The 15,387-nt window shown below is 54.4% G+C and overlaps 1 protein-coding gene across 4 annotated transcripts; it reads right to left on the bottom strand.

Annotated features, from left to right (window-relative positions):
* Positions 1-3,059: 3,059 nt before the first annotated feature.
* Positions 3,060-14,779, bottom strand: MATK (megakaryocyte-associated tyrosine kinase). 4 transcript variants are annotated; one of them, XM_038770942.1, is made up of 13 exons: positions 14,697-14,779; positions 12,033-12,112; positions 11,568-11,681; positions 10,841-10,956; positions 9,603-9,822; positions 8,634-8,727; positions 8,368-8,433; positions 7,907-8,045; positions 7,686-7,770; positions 7,343-7,416; positions 6,857-7,052; positions 4,037-4,123; positions 3,060-3,865 (listed from the first exon to the last, which is right to left on the bottom strand). In XM_038770942.1, the coding sequence occupies exons 2-13, from the start codon at positions 12,039-12,041 to the stop codon at positions 3,650-3,652; spliced, it is 1,416 nt and encodes a 471-aa protein (XP_038626870.1). In that variant the 5' UTR covers positions 12,042-12,112; positions 14,697-14,779; the 3' UTR covers positions 3,060-3,649. The 4 variants fall into 4 exon arrangements, with proteins under 4 accessions (XP_038626870.1, XP_038626872.1, XP_038626869.1 ...); XM_038770944.1 differs by having other exon boundaries at positions 7,907-8,006; XM_038770941.1 differs by lacking the exons at positions 12,033-12,112; positions 14,697-14,779 and adding an exon at positions 14,514-14,560.
* Between the last annotated feature and the right edge of the window lie 608 nt (positions 14,780-15,387).

The following is a 15,387-nucleotide window of genomic DNA, read 5'->3' as shown; positions in this document are numbered from 1 at the left end:
AGGGTAATGGGGATTTGGAAGGGGAGGATGGGGACAGGCTTCGGAGAGCGATTAGACCAGAGAGCCGCCACTCTGGGTCTTTTCTGTCCTGAAGGGAAACTCGCAAACCTTGTCAGAGACTTGGGATGGAGAGAGTCTGGGAGTGGCACAGCTCAAACAGCTGATGGGGGCCATCGCCTCCATGGAGCGGGCACCTGTGAACCTAACCAGTGGGTGGACTCTCTCCTCGGGGATGACGGATGAGCCTCAAACCTGAGACTTTAGGCCCGAGAGCCTGCTCAGGGCAATCGATTCTTGTGCCCTCTCATCCCTGTCGGACACATTCCAGTTGGAGCGATGGGTGTGGGTATTCAGTCTTTGCCCACATTAGCCAGGAAGACCTTCCTGAAGATTGTACGTGCTCCAGAGTGGATTGATGGGATGAATCTCTGGGTCAAGTTTGTGATGTTTAGTACCATTCTTCCCAAACCAACCTTCTAACTGCACCTCACTCTCGACTCTACTGCTCCATCTCCTCACTCATGCTCCGCTCCCCTGGCTTGCAACTCGTCCCTCCCTCCCCCAGTCTAACAGACCAAAGCTCTCCCCTTATTATTCAAAGCACTCCTGAAACCCCACTCTCTCCAACATGCCTTTCCCGGTTCATTCCCAGGATTTCGAGCCATATAAATCCATCGCTCAGACTCCTCAGCACTTCTGTATATTTACTTATTCAACTGTAAACTCAATTTTGATTACTGTGGTTAGAAATCATCTTGTCTCATGTCTCCCTGCAGGCACCATTCCCCTCACCATCAGCCCCATACTTAATCTTTAGAGCGTTTGGGTCGGGGCTGGAGGTGACTTTGGGAATGAGGAGTATGAAACCCTGTTCTTTGTAGCTCCTGGGCTATCTATTCCTTCTTGTTTTCTGTTTGGCATTCCTTGTTGCTCTGTCACTAGTCCCCTCTCTCACCTTTATGCGAGCACCTTGACAGGCAGGGAATTTGTCGACTTTCAATCTCTAATAATAGTGATTGTTTTTGTTTTTGTTGAGCACTTACTATGTGCTAAGCGCTGAGGTAGATGCGAGATCATCAGGTGGACCATAGCCCCTGTCCCACATGGGGCTCACAGTTTAAGTGGGAAGGAGAACAGGAGAAGAATCCCCATTTTATTTTTATGTGGTATTTGTTAAGCTCTTAGATTAGTTTATTGATTGGGCTGTTCTTCCCATTGGGGAATGGAGCCCATTGAGGATTTGACTGGGTCTGTAAGGAGTGTAATCTATAGTAAGAAACATGGAGCAAGGTGATTGAGTGTTTTAAAGATGATTGTAAGGAGTTTCAGTTTGATGTGGAAGTGGATGGGCAACCACTGGAGGTTACTGAGGAGTGGGGAAACATGGCTTGAATGATTTTGTAGAAAAGCAAGCCGGGCATCAGAGTGAAGTAGACTGGAGTAGGGAGAGACGGGAAGCAGGGAGGTTAGCGAGGAGGCTGATACAGTAATCAGTGTGGGATAGGATAAGTGCTTGGGTTAATGTGGTAGCAGTTTGGATGGAGACGAAACGGTAGATTTTAGCGATGTTGTGAAGGTTGAACCGACAGGATTTAGTGATGGATTAAATATGTGGGCTAAATGAGAGGAGTCAAGGATAATGCCAAGGTTAGGGGCTTGTTTTTAGGGGTATTGCTGGGCAACCCATGCCCCCTGGCCTGTGGGGTTCCTGGGTAGCCTGGGCCCCCTTCTCGGCACTACTTGCTCACTCCCAGGTGTCTTTTAGGTCTGGCCCAAGGCTAATCTGCTCAGCTGGGTTTTTAGTTCTGCTGCTTTTTGCTGTTCTGTTCTCCTCCCTGGTTCGAGTACTCATTGGCCTACTGGAGTAAGGGATAAGATGAGCATATGATTGTTTTTTCACCTCCACCTTTAACCCTTCTCCTGTAGGTGGTCAGGGGGTTGGGCTAGAGAAGCAGCATGGCTCAGTGGAAAGAGCATGGGCTTGGGAGTTAGGTCATGGGTTCAAATCCCAACTGCTGCTTGTTAGCTGTGTGACTTTGGGCAAGTCACTTAACTTCTCTGTGCTTGTTACCTCATCTGTAAAATGGGGATTAAGACTCTGAGCCCCATGTGGGACAACCTGATCACCTTGTCTCCACCCCAGCGCTTAGAACAGTGCTTTGTACATAGTAAGCGCTTAACAAATGCTATTATTATTCAGCGCTTAGAACAGTGCTTGGCACATAGTATGCGCTTAACAAATACCATTTAAAAAAAAAGACTTGGTTTAGAGTTGAGGATTCAGGTTAGGGGTGGGGTTGGTGTCAACTTCAGATTGAGGCTGGGAACAGACCAGGTGCCAGTACCAGTAAGGGGGCTTGGGGGGAAAGGTCATATAACCCAATCCCTCCCTCCTAAGGGAAGGCCAGGGGCTTCAGTTTTCTTCTATTCTCTCCAGCCTCCCAGAGAAGCTGGCTGCTGGCTGGGGGAGAGAGGCGGGTGAGGATATAATTTGATTCCCAGCCCCATTTCTACCTCAGATTGTTGTTCCAGAGCATGACGGCTTGTGATGAGAGGTTTCCCACTGATGTGGGTAGCAGGCAGGTAAAGTACCGTGGACCCAGCCTGGAGCAGTGCAGGGAGAAGAGCATGCACCTACCCAAATCCTACACGTGCTCAGACACCCCTGACCTGGGCAGAGAAGTCGGAGGGCAAGTTGGGACCCACCAGGACTTCCTCATTCCCTTACCCTCCACCCCATCTAGCTCCATCCTGCTCCTCCCTTGGTTTTGCTTGGACTGTCAAATTTCCCAGAGCTCCCATCTTGCCCCCTGCCTTAGCTTCCCCCTTGGGGAGAAGGGTGAGAGCTGGACCTTAGGCAGCAAGACCCACTGTGGGTGGCTCTGGACTGGGGGAGAAGGACATTGTAGAGGGACAGCCAAGGGGCTAAAAGTTGGTGGGAGGGAACTGGATGGGTCCTAAGGTTGCAAAGGAGAATCCTAAGGCCTGGAGCATGTATATACATCTCCATATCTATCTCTCTCTCCCCCCCCCCCCCCCCCCGCCCCCCACTTCCTCTCTTCCTCTCTCTCTCTCCTCACACTGCCACACTTCCGGGCCCTGACATACTATTCATCCTAATACACACTGGCACAGTCCCTCTGCACACTTACACTTTCTCTGACCTATGCTACCCTGCCCTTCTCCGTGTTCCCTCACCCCGCTTCTCCTGTATTCCCAAGCATCCAGGGGGCACAGCCAGAGGTTACCCAGGGGTTCTGAGAGATGTCCAAAGGTGGCTAGGAGAGTGCGGATGTGGGGGACAGGTGGGAAACTTGCCAGCAGGATTTTCAGGCCTATATCTCCTCCATGGGGGCAGGAGAGGAAGAGGCGACTCAAAGGAACCCATTTCCAGCTGGGGCTTTTATCCTTATCTTCTGTACAATCCTCAGCGGCCGGGGGCGAGGAAGAACGCCATACCCGCTGGCAGCCAGAACAGGAACAGCTAAGTCACGTTGGCTGGCCCATGGCCAGGGCCAACATCTGTAATTCCCAGCAGCAGCAAGGGGGTCCCCAGTTCCTGAGTCCAGAATTCAACCCTACCCTGTGAGCCCTCGCCATTCCTTTGGGGCTCCCCCAGAGTCATGCCCAACTCCATCAGGGAGGGGGGTCAGGATTCCTGCGCTTGACTCCCAGCCGGGCCAGCTTCACTGGCCGTGTTCCGCAACTCCTTGGTCAGCTTCTCACCCAGTTTCTTGAAGGTGGGGCGCTTGGCGGGTTCGGCCTCCCAGCAGCTGTTCATCAGGGCATAGACTGTGGGTGGGCAGTTCTCTGGAGGATCCATGCGGTAACCTTTCTCCACCGCCTCTGACACCTCCTTCAATGACTGGAGTCGGGGTGGGGTGGGCGGCGAGAAGAGGAAAAGAAAAGAAGACACTTGCATAGAGCCGGGGTACCGCCCAGCTTCCGTTTTTCATGGGTTTGGGTGCCCTGCCCCCGCCCCCCCCCGCAGATCCCTCCTTCCCCTAGAACTGCCATCTCTCCCATCCCCTCTTACCATCTTGGGGTACGGTGCCCGGCCGTAAGAGAACACTTCCCACAAGAGGATCCCGAAACTCCAGACATCTGACTTACTGGAGAATTTCTATGGAAGAGGAAAGGGGTCAGTGAGGTCCCCGGGTCGCTCCTCTCTTTCCTCCGTCCAGCCCATTCCCCACCACCCCAGCTCTTAGGCATATTTCTCTATACTCTATTCTTCCCCTATTTGTAATTTATTTTACCGGTAGCTCCTCCAACAGCCTGTACTCCATCCTAAATCTCCTTGATTTCTCAGCCGCCTTCAACACTAGGAACATTATCCAACCTCGGATTCACAGACACTCCCCTCTGGTTCTCCCTCCCACCTCTCTGGCCGCTCATTCTCAATCTCTCTTGCCGGCTCCTCCTCTGCCTCCCATCCTCTAACTGTAGGAGTCCCTCGGTTCCCGATCCCCTTCTATAATAATAATGGCATTTATTAAGCGCTGACTATGTGCAAAGCACTGTTCTAAGCGCTGGAAAGGTTACAAGGTGATCAGGTTGTCCCACAGGGGGCTCACAGTCTTAATACCCATTTTACAGATGAGGCAACTGAGGCACAGAGAAGTTGCGACTTGCCCAAAGTCACACAGCTGACATTTGACAGAGCCAGGATTTGAACCTCTGATCTTCCATCTACACCAACTGCCATGGAGAACTCATTCACATGGCTACAACTACCACCTCTATGTGATTCCCAAATCAACATCTCCAGCCCTGAACTCTGTCCTTCTCTGCAGGCTTGTATTTCTTCCTGACTTTTGGATGTTCCACCAACACCTCCAATTCAACATGCCCTATGTAGAACTTTTCATATTCCCACCCAAAATCTGTCCTCCCTGTGACTTTCCCATCACTGCAGAAAACAACGCGATCATCCCTGTCCCACAGGCCCGTAACCTTGGCATTTTCCTTGACTCATCACTCTCAGAAGCAGCGTGGCTCAGTGGAAAGAGCACGGGCTTGGGAGTCAGAGGTCATGGGTTCTAGTCCCGGCTCTGCCACTTGTCAGCTGTGTGACTTTGGGCAAGTCCCTTAACTTGCCTCAGTTACCTCATCTGTAAAATGGGGATTAAGACTGTGAGCCCCATGCAGGACAACCTTATTACCTTGTACCCGCCCCCAGTGCTTAGAACAGTGCTTGGCACATAGTAAGCGCTTAACAAATGCCATCATTATTATATTCAATCTGTCACCAAATCCTGTCGCTTTAGCCTCCATGACATCGACTAAAATCCACCCTTTCCTCTCCATCCAAACCGCTACCACGTTAATCCAAGCACTTATCCTATTCTGCCATGATTCCTGCATCAGCCTCCTTGCTGACCTCCCTGCCTCCTATCTCTGCCCACTCCAGGCCATACTTAACTCTACTGCCAGGATCATTGGGATTACGACTGTGAGCCCCCCGTGGGACAACCTGATCACCTTGTGACCTCCCCAGCGCTTAGAACAGTGCTTTGCACATAGTAAGCGCTTAATAAATGCCATCATTATTATTATTATTACAAAACCGTTCAGTCCTCCAGGGTTCCCATCCACCTCTGAATCAAACAGAAACTCCTTAGTGTAGGCTTTGAAGCACTCAATCACCTTGCCCTCGCACTTCGCTCCTCTAATGCCAACCTCCTCACTGTACCTCTTTTCCGTCTGTCTCGCTGCAGACCCCTTTCCCACTTCCTGCTTCTGGCCTGGAACTCCCTCTCTCTTCGTATCTGACAGATGACCACTCTCAAAGCCTTATTCAAAGTACATCTCCAAGAGGCCCTCCCCCGACTTAGGCCCTTGTGTCCTCTTCTCCCACTCTCTTCTCCATCGCCCTTGCACTTGGATTTACACCCTTTATCCAGCCGTCCCTCAGCCCCACGGCACTTATGTACATATCGATCTCATCTATCTGGTCACCGACCTCTCGCCCACAACCTGCCTCTGGCTTGGAAGGGCCTCCTTTTTCATATCCGACAGACGATTACTCTCCCCCTCTTCAAAGTCTTATTGAAGGCACATCTCCTCCAAGAGGCCTTCCCTGACCAAGCCCTCATTTCCTCTTTTCCCACTCCCTTCTGCATCTCCCTGACTTGCTTCCTTTATTCACCACCCCCACAGCACTTACATACATATTTGTAATCATTTATTAATGCCTGTCTCCCCCTCTAGACTGTAAGCTCATTGTGGGCAGGGAATGTGTCTGTTATATTGTGTTGTACTCTCCCAAGCGCTTAGTACAGTGCCCTGCCCACGTTAAGCACTCAGTAGATATGATCGATAGCTGTAATTTATTCACATTTATGTCCGTCTCCCCCTCTAGACTGTAAGCTTCTGGGCAGGGAATGTGTCTGCTGTATTGCCCTCTCCCTAGCACTAAGTATAGTGCTTTACCCCCAGTAAGCGCTCAATAAATATGATCAGTTGATTGACGGCAGGGATCATGTCTACAGAGGGTAGTGCATTCTCCCAAATGCTAATTACAACGTTTTGCAGACAGTGAGCACTCAGTAAATACTACTGATGGATTGATTATCTTGGTCAACCCCAGCACTTGGTACAGAGTATGTGCTTAATAAATGCCCTAATGACTACTGTTATCAATTATTACCGGCTAGGCTATTTTAAGATCTCCCAGGTTCCTGGAGGAAGGAAAGCCTGGAATCACACTCCGCCCCAGCGATCCAACTCCATTCCCTACCTGATGGGTGCCCGGGTCACAAGTAGTAAGTCAGAGCCTGGAGCCCAGGCCGGGAGCCACAGACGGGGGCCCGGGGGCCCAAGGCAGATCCTGACTCCCCTGGGCCCAGCTCACCTTGTGTTTCAGAGCCTCGGGGGCTGTCCACTTGACAGGCAGCCGGGTGACGTCCAGCCCCTTGCGGTCTGCCTTGGCCAGCCCAAAGTCGCTGACCTTGGCCACGTTCTCCTCTGAGATGAGGATGTTGCGGGCCGCCAGGTCCCGGTGCACCAGCTTCTTGGACTCCAAGTAATCCATGCCCTCTGCGATGTGGCTGTCAGGGCAGGGGCACGTTCCCATGGAACGATTCCAGAGCCCCCTCCCTCCCCTCTGCTAGCCCCGCCAGGCAAGCCGAGGACCAGGCTGTGGGCCTCCTCCCCCTCTTGTAGGGTGGGAGCCTGGACTCCTGAGTTCTGCCTCCAGCTCTGACCTTCTGACCTTGGGGAGGGTCAGGCCCAGGCCTTCCGCTCCACTAGGGAGTCCGGGAGACGGGCAAGTGGAGGACCCAGGCCCCTCCCTCCCCATCTTCCCGTCCCACTTCCCCCTCCCTCCCTCTCAACTCACAGGGAGAACTGGAGCAGCTGTTTGGTGTGGACCACAGAGCGGCCCCGAGTCCGTAAGAAGTTCACCAGGTTCCCCTGGGGGGCGGGTGGGGAGGGAGAGGGGGAAGGAGGAGGGGAGGGAGGGCTAGTTCCAGGCTCAGCTCCTACCCGGTGCCTCCCCACCTTCCCCCCTCCCCACTTCCCACCACTACAGTGGAAGGCAGCGGTTCAGTCTTCAGAATGGGCTTGGAGTGGAAGTGGGAGTCGGAGGGGGAAGGGACCTCGGGCTGGGGGCTCAAAAAGGGCCAGAGTGGAACTAGCGGGGTCCAGGAGCGGGAAAAGGCGACTGGAGAAGGGGACCACACCTTACTCATGTACTCCATGACGATGTAAAGCCCGTGGTGCAGTATCACCCCCAGCAATCGCACCAAGTTCTTGTGCTGGATTTTCCTGGTCGGTGAGGGGGCAGGGGGAGAGGGGATGAGTGATGGGGAAGGTTGTGTCCCACACACCTGGCTCCCTCAGGCCATTCCCCCAGCCCAGCCGGCCCCTTCCCCTCAGAGCCCGGCCTCCCCCGTTCCCTTACGTCATGACGGCTGTCTCATCCAGGAAGGCCTGGGCCGTGACGTCGCACTTGATGTTCTTTACGGCCACCTTCTGGCCCATGTACTCGCCCTGTAACACAGCTGGGAAGGAGGATGGGAAGCAGGGAAAGTCTGTCAGGTCTAGTGTAAAATAAATCACAGGGAGAGGGGAAGCGATAAGCGATAAGAGTATAAAGAAATACGCCTAAGAGTTGTGGTGGTCGGGGGTGGGGGGAGGAAATATGAGGAAAGAGAGGAGGGACCCGGAGACCTCACTGACCCTCCCCTCTTTCACAGAAATTCCCCAGTAAGTTGGACGTCTGGAGTTTCGGGAGAGTTTGGGTCCTCCCCACCTTGCCCGAGGACCCAAATCAGGGTCCGGGCCCCGGCAGGGGGTGAAGGGAGAGCTGTCGGCAGCTTCTGGTAGTGAGAAAACCTCCCCCAGCCCGCCACTCCCACTCACCTCCAAATTCGCCCTCTCCGATTTGGCTCCCCAGGGTCAGCTGCTGCAGGTTCAGTAACCAGCCGGCTGTGGAGGCAGGGGGAAGGGTGTGGGTGGGAGAGTGGAGTCCCCCGACAGCGGCCAGGGAAGCCTCTTGACTGTCTCCCTCAGATCAAAACAAGTTTTCGGTCTCACAAATGACCTCCTGGGGGAGGGCGGGCAGGGAGGAAGGAATGGTGGGGCCTCAGAATCGCTCTCTCCCCTGGGCCTTCCCCTTGGCTCCTTACCTTTGGCCAGCTCCTCCTCTGCAGACTTGGTTCCATGTTTTGGCTTGGGCTTTACCAGCTTGGTGCAGATGGCCCCCTTGTCCTTCGTATAATGCTGCAGGGAGACAGACTGTGGGTGAGGGGAGCCAGGGGAACTATAAAACCAGCAGGGTCCCAGTCTCAGGGCTGGGGAGGAGAGAGGGACAGAGGGAGAGAGAAAAAGAAAGAAAGAAAAGAGAGAAGGGCTCCACCCTTGGCCTCCTAAAGAGGGGGACCAGATATTGGCCCTTCTGTCCCAGGGCCTCTTCTTTTCTATGAAAACTGCAACGGGGCAGGGGAACTTGGTAATAAGGAGGTCACCCCAAGGAGCTGGGAAAGGAGCCCACCCCACAAAAAGACAAATGACTGCAAGAACAGCCCCGGGATCATGGTTCTCATCTTCACCACCCTGCCCCTTTGGGCCCAGTCCTTCCTCCTTCCCCAAGTCACTTTCCCTGCAATTCTGGTCTTGCTGGGGGTTGCTCTACCCAGGCCCTAAAATGTAGCCACTTTTGAGGAGAAGCAGGCAAACAGCGGCCCGGTCACTGGAGTCAGCAAGGAGACGATCACCAGACTCCTACCACTGGAAAAGGTCAACTAATCCAGCCCTCCGTCTCCAAGAAGCCATATCCCAAGTCTTCCAAGACAGCAGCTCTCCTAAGTCATCAAGATTTCCAAGAACGGAGCCTGTCCCTTGCCATACAGGAAGATCTTTCTGATGCGTAACTTCCATTCCATCTGCTGCACTTTAAGGCCAATTTCTCTGGAACTAATTGCAGCCCACCCAAGAGAGAGAGAAATTCACTCATCCTTTAGCCTTCTCTCCTCCAGACCAAATGGCCCCAGAACGCCTTTTCTTTCTCTCCCAGGCTCTACTGTCCAATCCTTCCACCTTTCCACAGCTCGTTCCCCTAGGGGCCCAGAGCTGGGAAGCGGGGGGAGGTGACTGACCTCGATCATGTCGATGAGGTTGTAGAAGGAGACGGTCTCATCAATGGTGAGCTGGCTGTCCTGATGGATGACACGGTAGTGGATGACATCACGGCCATAGCTGACACAAAGCACATAGTCCCCTGGGTGACGCATTGACTCCCGCACCAGGAACAGTCCGTCTTCAGCTGGTTGTAGCTCCTGAACAGCTTCGTGGCCAGATATTTTCCCGTGGAACCATCTGAAGGAGTGGAGGAGTTGTGGGGGGGGAGGAAGGGGCGGCGGTGGGGGAGGTGGAGGGTTAAATGGGCTGAGACAGACCCTCTCCCTCCTTCCCTCCCCTCAGACATCACTCCTTGTATCAACAGGGTAGCAGTGTGGCCTAGCAGAAAGAGTCCGGGCCTGGGAGCCTGAGGATCTGGGTTCTAATTCCGGCTCCGCCACGTACCCTCTGGGTGACTTCGGTCATTCGTTCATTCATCCATTCAATTGTATTTATTGAGTGCTTACTGTGTGCAGAGCACTGTATTATGCGCTTGGGAGAGTACAATACAACAATAAACAGACACGTTCCCTGCCCACAGTGAGCTTACAGTCTGGAGGGGGAGACAGACATTAATATAAATAAATTACAGCTCTGTACATAAGTGCTGTGAGGTTGTGGGGACGGGGAATGAATGAGGGGCGTAGGTCAGGGCAACGCAGCAGAGGGAGAAGAGGAAAGGAGGACTTTGTCGGGGGAAGGCCTCTTGGAGGAGATGTACCTTCAATAAGGCTTTGAAGGGGGAGAGAGTAATTGTCTGCCAGATTTGAGGAGGGAGGGTTTCCAGGCCAGAGGTAGGACATGGGTGAGAGGTCGGCAATGAGATAAGAGAGATGGAGGCTCAGTGAGACAGCAATAGAAGAGCCAAGTGTGCAGGCTGCATTGGTTAAAAGCACTTAACTTCTCTGTGCCTCGGTTTCCTCATCTGCAAAATGGGGATTCAGCCCCTGTTCTCCCTCCTACTTAGACGGTGAGCCCTAAATGGGACCTGATAATCTCGTACCTACCCCAGCGCTGAGTACAGTGCTTGCCGCATATTAGGCTCCTACCAAATATCACAATTATTATTATTAACGGTGGCGCCTGGGAACTTGGGGGAAAATCTGAGGGGGGCCGGGAGACAGTGGGCAGGAGGAAAGGGTAGGAAGCAGGACGGGCTAGCGGGGCCCCTGGCTTCCAGCCCCGGTCCTAGCGGTTGCCTGCTCTCGCTACTCACGGCATGAGGCTCAGTTTGGGGTCAGCCTGGATGGCCTCTCGCTCCCGGACAGAGCCGGCAAGCAGCAGCCCCTCCTCTCCGCTCTCATGGTGCTTGGCCCGGTACCAGCTCTTGCTCTGCAAAGAGGAGGGGATGTCGGCGGGTGGAGACAGGGGTGCTGGGAAGGGGAGAGGTCGGCCCACCCAGGCTGGGCTCAGGGCTGGGCTTACTCCAGAGGATCTTCAGGCATTTACCAGGGGGCAATCTGAGGAGCCATCCACACTTTTCTTGTGGTGAGGGGGACTGGGAAGAGATGGGTTAGAATGCTGGCCCTGCCACTTGCCCGCTGGATGACTTCACACAAGTCATCTAACTCCCCTGGCCCTCAGTTTCCTCCTCTGGAAAAGGCGGGGGGGCTCAATTTCCATTCTCCCACCCCCTCAGTCCTTGAGCCCAATGCGAGACGGGGACGGTGTGCCACCCAATTTTCCGGTATCTCTCCCAGTGCTTGGCACCACACGCATACCACCATTATCATCATCAGGTGGCAACTGGCTGCTGAGCTCCACATATGCTCACCTCCCACAGGGTCCCTCAAAGTCCCACCCTTGGGAATTCCACCCGGTGGCCCGGTACCAGCCTCCACCAAGGCAGGGTCAGTCCAACCCCACCCTACTTACCCCCACATCCTTCAGTGCCACAGGGCACTTCCCAGCCAGAGCCTCTTCCTGGTCTCTTCCCCACTCACCTCACAAGCCTCAATGATGGTGACCATGTCCCCTTTGTGGAAGGCCAGCTCCCCGGCTTTGGGCTTGGTGTGGTCACACTTAGTGATACACTGAGTGCCAGGTGCCCAGCGTTTCTGGAAAGAGAGCAGTGTCACCCGGAGGTCCCGGCGGGCCCAGACGGCAAGGAGGGACGGGAGCCCTGTATCAGGAGGACTACGTCTCTCGCTTCTCTCCCACCAGGCTCTGCGTGTTCCATCGCACGGGCCGGGAGCTGGAGACCGGCAAGGGGCCCTCGGTGGCCCAGAGGGGGCTCAGCAGGGACCCAGTGAGATGGGGCAGGTGGGCGGGGGGCGGGGGATGCAGGTGGATCAGCAGACATCAATACAGTAGCTGGGAAGGAGCCAGATCTTCCCTCCAAAGGGTGGGGAAGGGAAGGGAGACCTGGTCTCCTGCCCCTCTTGCCCTGATCCAGGGGGCTGACTCACCGTTGGCATCCTGCCCCAGGGATCAGTGTGAGCAAGGCCTGCCCAGGAATGGCACGAGGTCAAGAAAGCAGGGAGATCTCCTGGAGAGCAAAAAGGGCACTCAGGATCTCCAGGGTGGGGTGGCGCTGGCTCCAGGGACTCAAATGATACGGTTCCAAAGGGCAACTAGAAGCCACCGCCCCACACCAGAGGCCACTGCCCACCCCCGACAGAGATTATGCAGAGGGGTGGGGAAGTGAGCTAGTCACAGGGAAGTAGGAGGAGAGCTGGGGAAAGTCCAGGTCCTCAGTCAGTCATGCTTTAGGAGGAGACCACTGAGCAGGTGGCCCTGTCCCGGATGCATGGGAAATACTGAGTAGGCGTTAGAGGCCCGGGACTAAGGGCTGGTTTCCGGAGCACCCAGGCTGCCACTGGGAGTTGGACCCAGGCAGTGGGCTCCTAAAGGAGCAGATCCTAGGCAGATTCTTGCCTAGAGCCTGGCATTTGGAACCCTGGTATTCCCCACTTCCCTCCCAAGCCCTAGCTCTGGAATATGAGCTCCTGCCTTCCAGGCTGGGCTGGGCTGGGCTGCCACCCTTGCCAGCTGCCCCCATCCATCTCACTCCTCCTACCCCTGCAAGCCTTCTTTCCACACATTCCACCGGACAAGGGAGTGAGAATGGTTCCTGGTAAGACCTCTCCGCTGAGCACCAAGAGTACGTATCGTGAAAGCCCAATAGGGCTGGGGAGTTGCCGCCTCCCCCATAAGAATCATCCCACTGACTTCTAGCAGACAAGAAATCAATCATTGCCAATCTCCTCTCCTTCTCTGCCAGAGATCCCCTCTGCAGCCCCCCTGAATCCTCTACTCTCTGTTCCCACCACCCAGATGAGGGGCAAGAAACATCCAGAACTGAATTTCTCCAGCTATACAATGGGTTGATGGCCACACCAACACATCTAGGAGGGAGGACTATGGCTGGAAGGGCCATTGTTTGCCCCAGGGTGGCATTGCTTTATGTGTTTATGAGTACGTTAGGAGTGGTTGCTCAATCCTCCACCTCACTTGGGCTGCTCAGGTCCCGCCCATGTGTGGCTAAAAAGAGAACTTGGAAAAAAAAAAACCACACACAACCCCAAACCCACACTGAAAGTCTCAGTAAGGCCATGACAGTGCCCAGTGTGACTGAGCATCTGACCGGAGTGAGAGGCCTCAGCCCTGCTGCATTTCTGAAAAAAGACCTCCCTGCCCTTCCCTCTGGTTCTGCTTCTCACCCCTTCTCTTCCCTTCGGGAGATGAATCACCACCACTTCTATGTATCACCAACCACAAGAGGCGATAATCTTGTCTTCCTGAGGTCCAGAGCCCCTGTTACCCCAGCAGCCCCCGGACCAGATGAGGATTTGAGTTTCTGTGAGGGAGAATTCAACCTTTGCCTTGCATGTTGGACAACACCAGGTCAGGCACAACTCCTCTCTTTGCCTATCTACCCACCCTTCCCTTCTCCTCCTTCTTCTCTTCCTCCTCCTCATCCCCCTCCTTCTCTCTCTCCCCAGGAAAGGCCTACAACAGCCCAGGAGCGCCTACTTACTTCAGCACCATTCATGTCCAATAATTCCAAGTCATTTCATCCATCTCCCCCTGCTTCTAACCCATCAATCAAGCATACTTATTGAGCACTGACTGTGTGCAGAGCACTGTATTAAACAGTTGGTAAAATACTACGGAGTTGGTAGGCATGTTCCCTGCCGACAACGAGCTTTCAATCTAGGGTGGTTTGTCTCTCAAAAACACCTATCAGTGTCTCATCGCTTTTCCTGTTCCTTTTCCCTCCCTCTTCTTCTCCCCCTGAGGACTCCTCCCTCCAGGTTACCCTCCCGGTTCTACAGGCTTGGCCTTCATAAATGCCAAAGACAACTGAATATGAAAGAGAAGCCAGGGCTGCTTCCCCTTTCTGGCACACTCTAGGAGATGGTACAGACCCCCAGAGCGTGGGCTTTTCGGCAACATCCCCCTCATCCCGGCCTCAGCTCCAGAATGGGTGGGGTGTAGTTGTTTAGGGAACCAAATGGAAGGGAATGGGGAGGAAGCACTGTGTGTCTGCGTGGGAAGCAAGGGGAGAGAGGAGGCAGCGTGTGGTTGCCTCTTCTGGGCCTGCCACCTTCCAGGGCGAGGAGAGGATGAAAAGAGGGTGGCTTGTAGGGTGGGGCTTTGCCGGGCCCAGAGGGCCGAAGAAAACAAGATGGATATAAGCGATGAGAAGCTCTGTTCCATTCGGGCCCCCAGGCAAATTGCAGCGTCCCCACCCGCTACTTGGCCTGTGCCTCTGTCCGTTCTGCACACACACTCGCTTTCACCGGGGCAACAAATGCACAGCCCCCGTGGGTACCTTGTGGCACGCAGACACCCATACGTACCCGCGGACGACCCCAACAAGGACAGTGTGGCCACCCGCACCCGTCCCCACACATCCACGGTCAACCCAGACGGCCCTTACCCACCTCGTAGCATCCACGAAGCATCTCCGCGGAACCTCTACATGGCTGGTAATTCCGCCCCCCGCCCCCCAAAGTGCCCGGCTCCGCCTCCTCCCGGGTTAGCAATGCCAGTCAGAGTTTCCCATCCCGAGGCGGGGAGGGGAGAGGACCCCTCCCAGTGCCCCCCCCCCACCCCGCCTTCCTCACCGCCGGCCCCCGGAGGCGAGGTTCCCGCCGGAGAAGTTGGGGCAACTTGCTTCGTTTCCTCATTGCTGAGCGCGGTGGCGTCTCCCCCATCCCCACCCCCGGGCGGCCCCTGCGGGTCCTAGTGCCTACCGCACTGCGGTTGCCCCCGCCTTGTCCGAGTCGTCACAGTGGCTCCGGCTGGTCTTGGGGGGGCCCCCCCATGCAGCCCCTTCCTTCCTCTCCCCCTATCTTACCTCCTTCCCTTCCCCACAGCACCTGTATATATGTATGGACACATTTATTACTCTATTTATTTTATGAATATGTTTGGTTTTGTTCTCTGTCTCCCCCTTTTAGACTGGGAGCCCACTGTTGGGTAGGGACTGTCTCTATATGTTGCCAATTTGGACTTCCCAAGCGCTTAGTACAGTGCTCTGCACATAGTAAGCGCTCAATAAATGATGATGATGATTTATTTTATGAATATGTTTGGTTTTGTTCTCTGTCTCCCCCTTTTAGACTGTGAGCCCACTGTTGGGTAGGGACTGTCTCTAGATGTTGCCAATTTGGACTTCCCAAGCGCTTAGTACAGTGCTCTGCACATAGTAAGTGCTCAATAAATACGATTGATGATGATGATTTGATTTTGTTAGCATGTTTGGTTTTGTTCTCTGTCTCCCCCTTTTAGACCGTGAGCGCACTGTTGGGTAGG

Source organism: Tachyglossus aculeatus, chromosome X2 (assembly GCF_015852505.1).
Source record: "Tachyglossus aculeatus isolate mTacAcu1 chromosome X2, mTacAcu1.pri, whole genome shotgun sequence".
Lineage (NCBI taxonomy): Eukaryota > Metazoa > Chordata > Mammalia > Monotremata > Tachyglossidae > Tachyglossus > Tachyglossus aculeatus.
This window is presented reverse-complemented; position numbering and strand designations above follow the sequence as displayed.

Excerpts from the sequence above, each read along its gene's own strand:
- MATK (XM_038770941.1), bottom strand. The coding sequence starts at position 14,534 with ATGCTTCGTGGATGCTACGAG. Across the intron at positions 10,957-11,567 it reads CCATCATTGAGGCTTGTGAG|AGCAAGAGCTGGTACCGGGC; the intron begins GTGAGTGGGGAA and ends TCCTCTTTGCAG. Across the intron at positions 9,823-10,840 it reads CCCAAACTGAGCCTCATGCC|ATGGTTCCACGGGAAAATAT; the intron begins GTGAGTAGCGAG and ends CCACTCCTTCAG.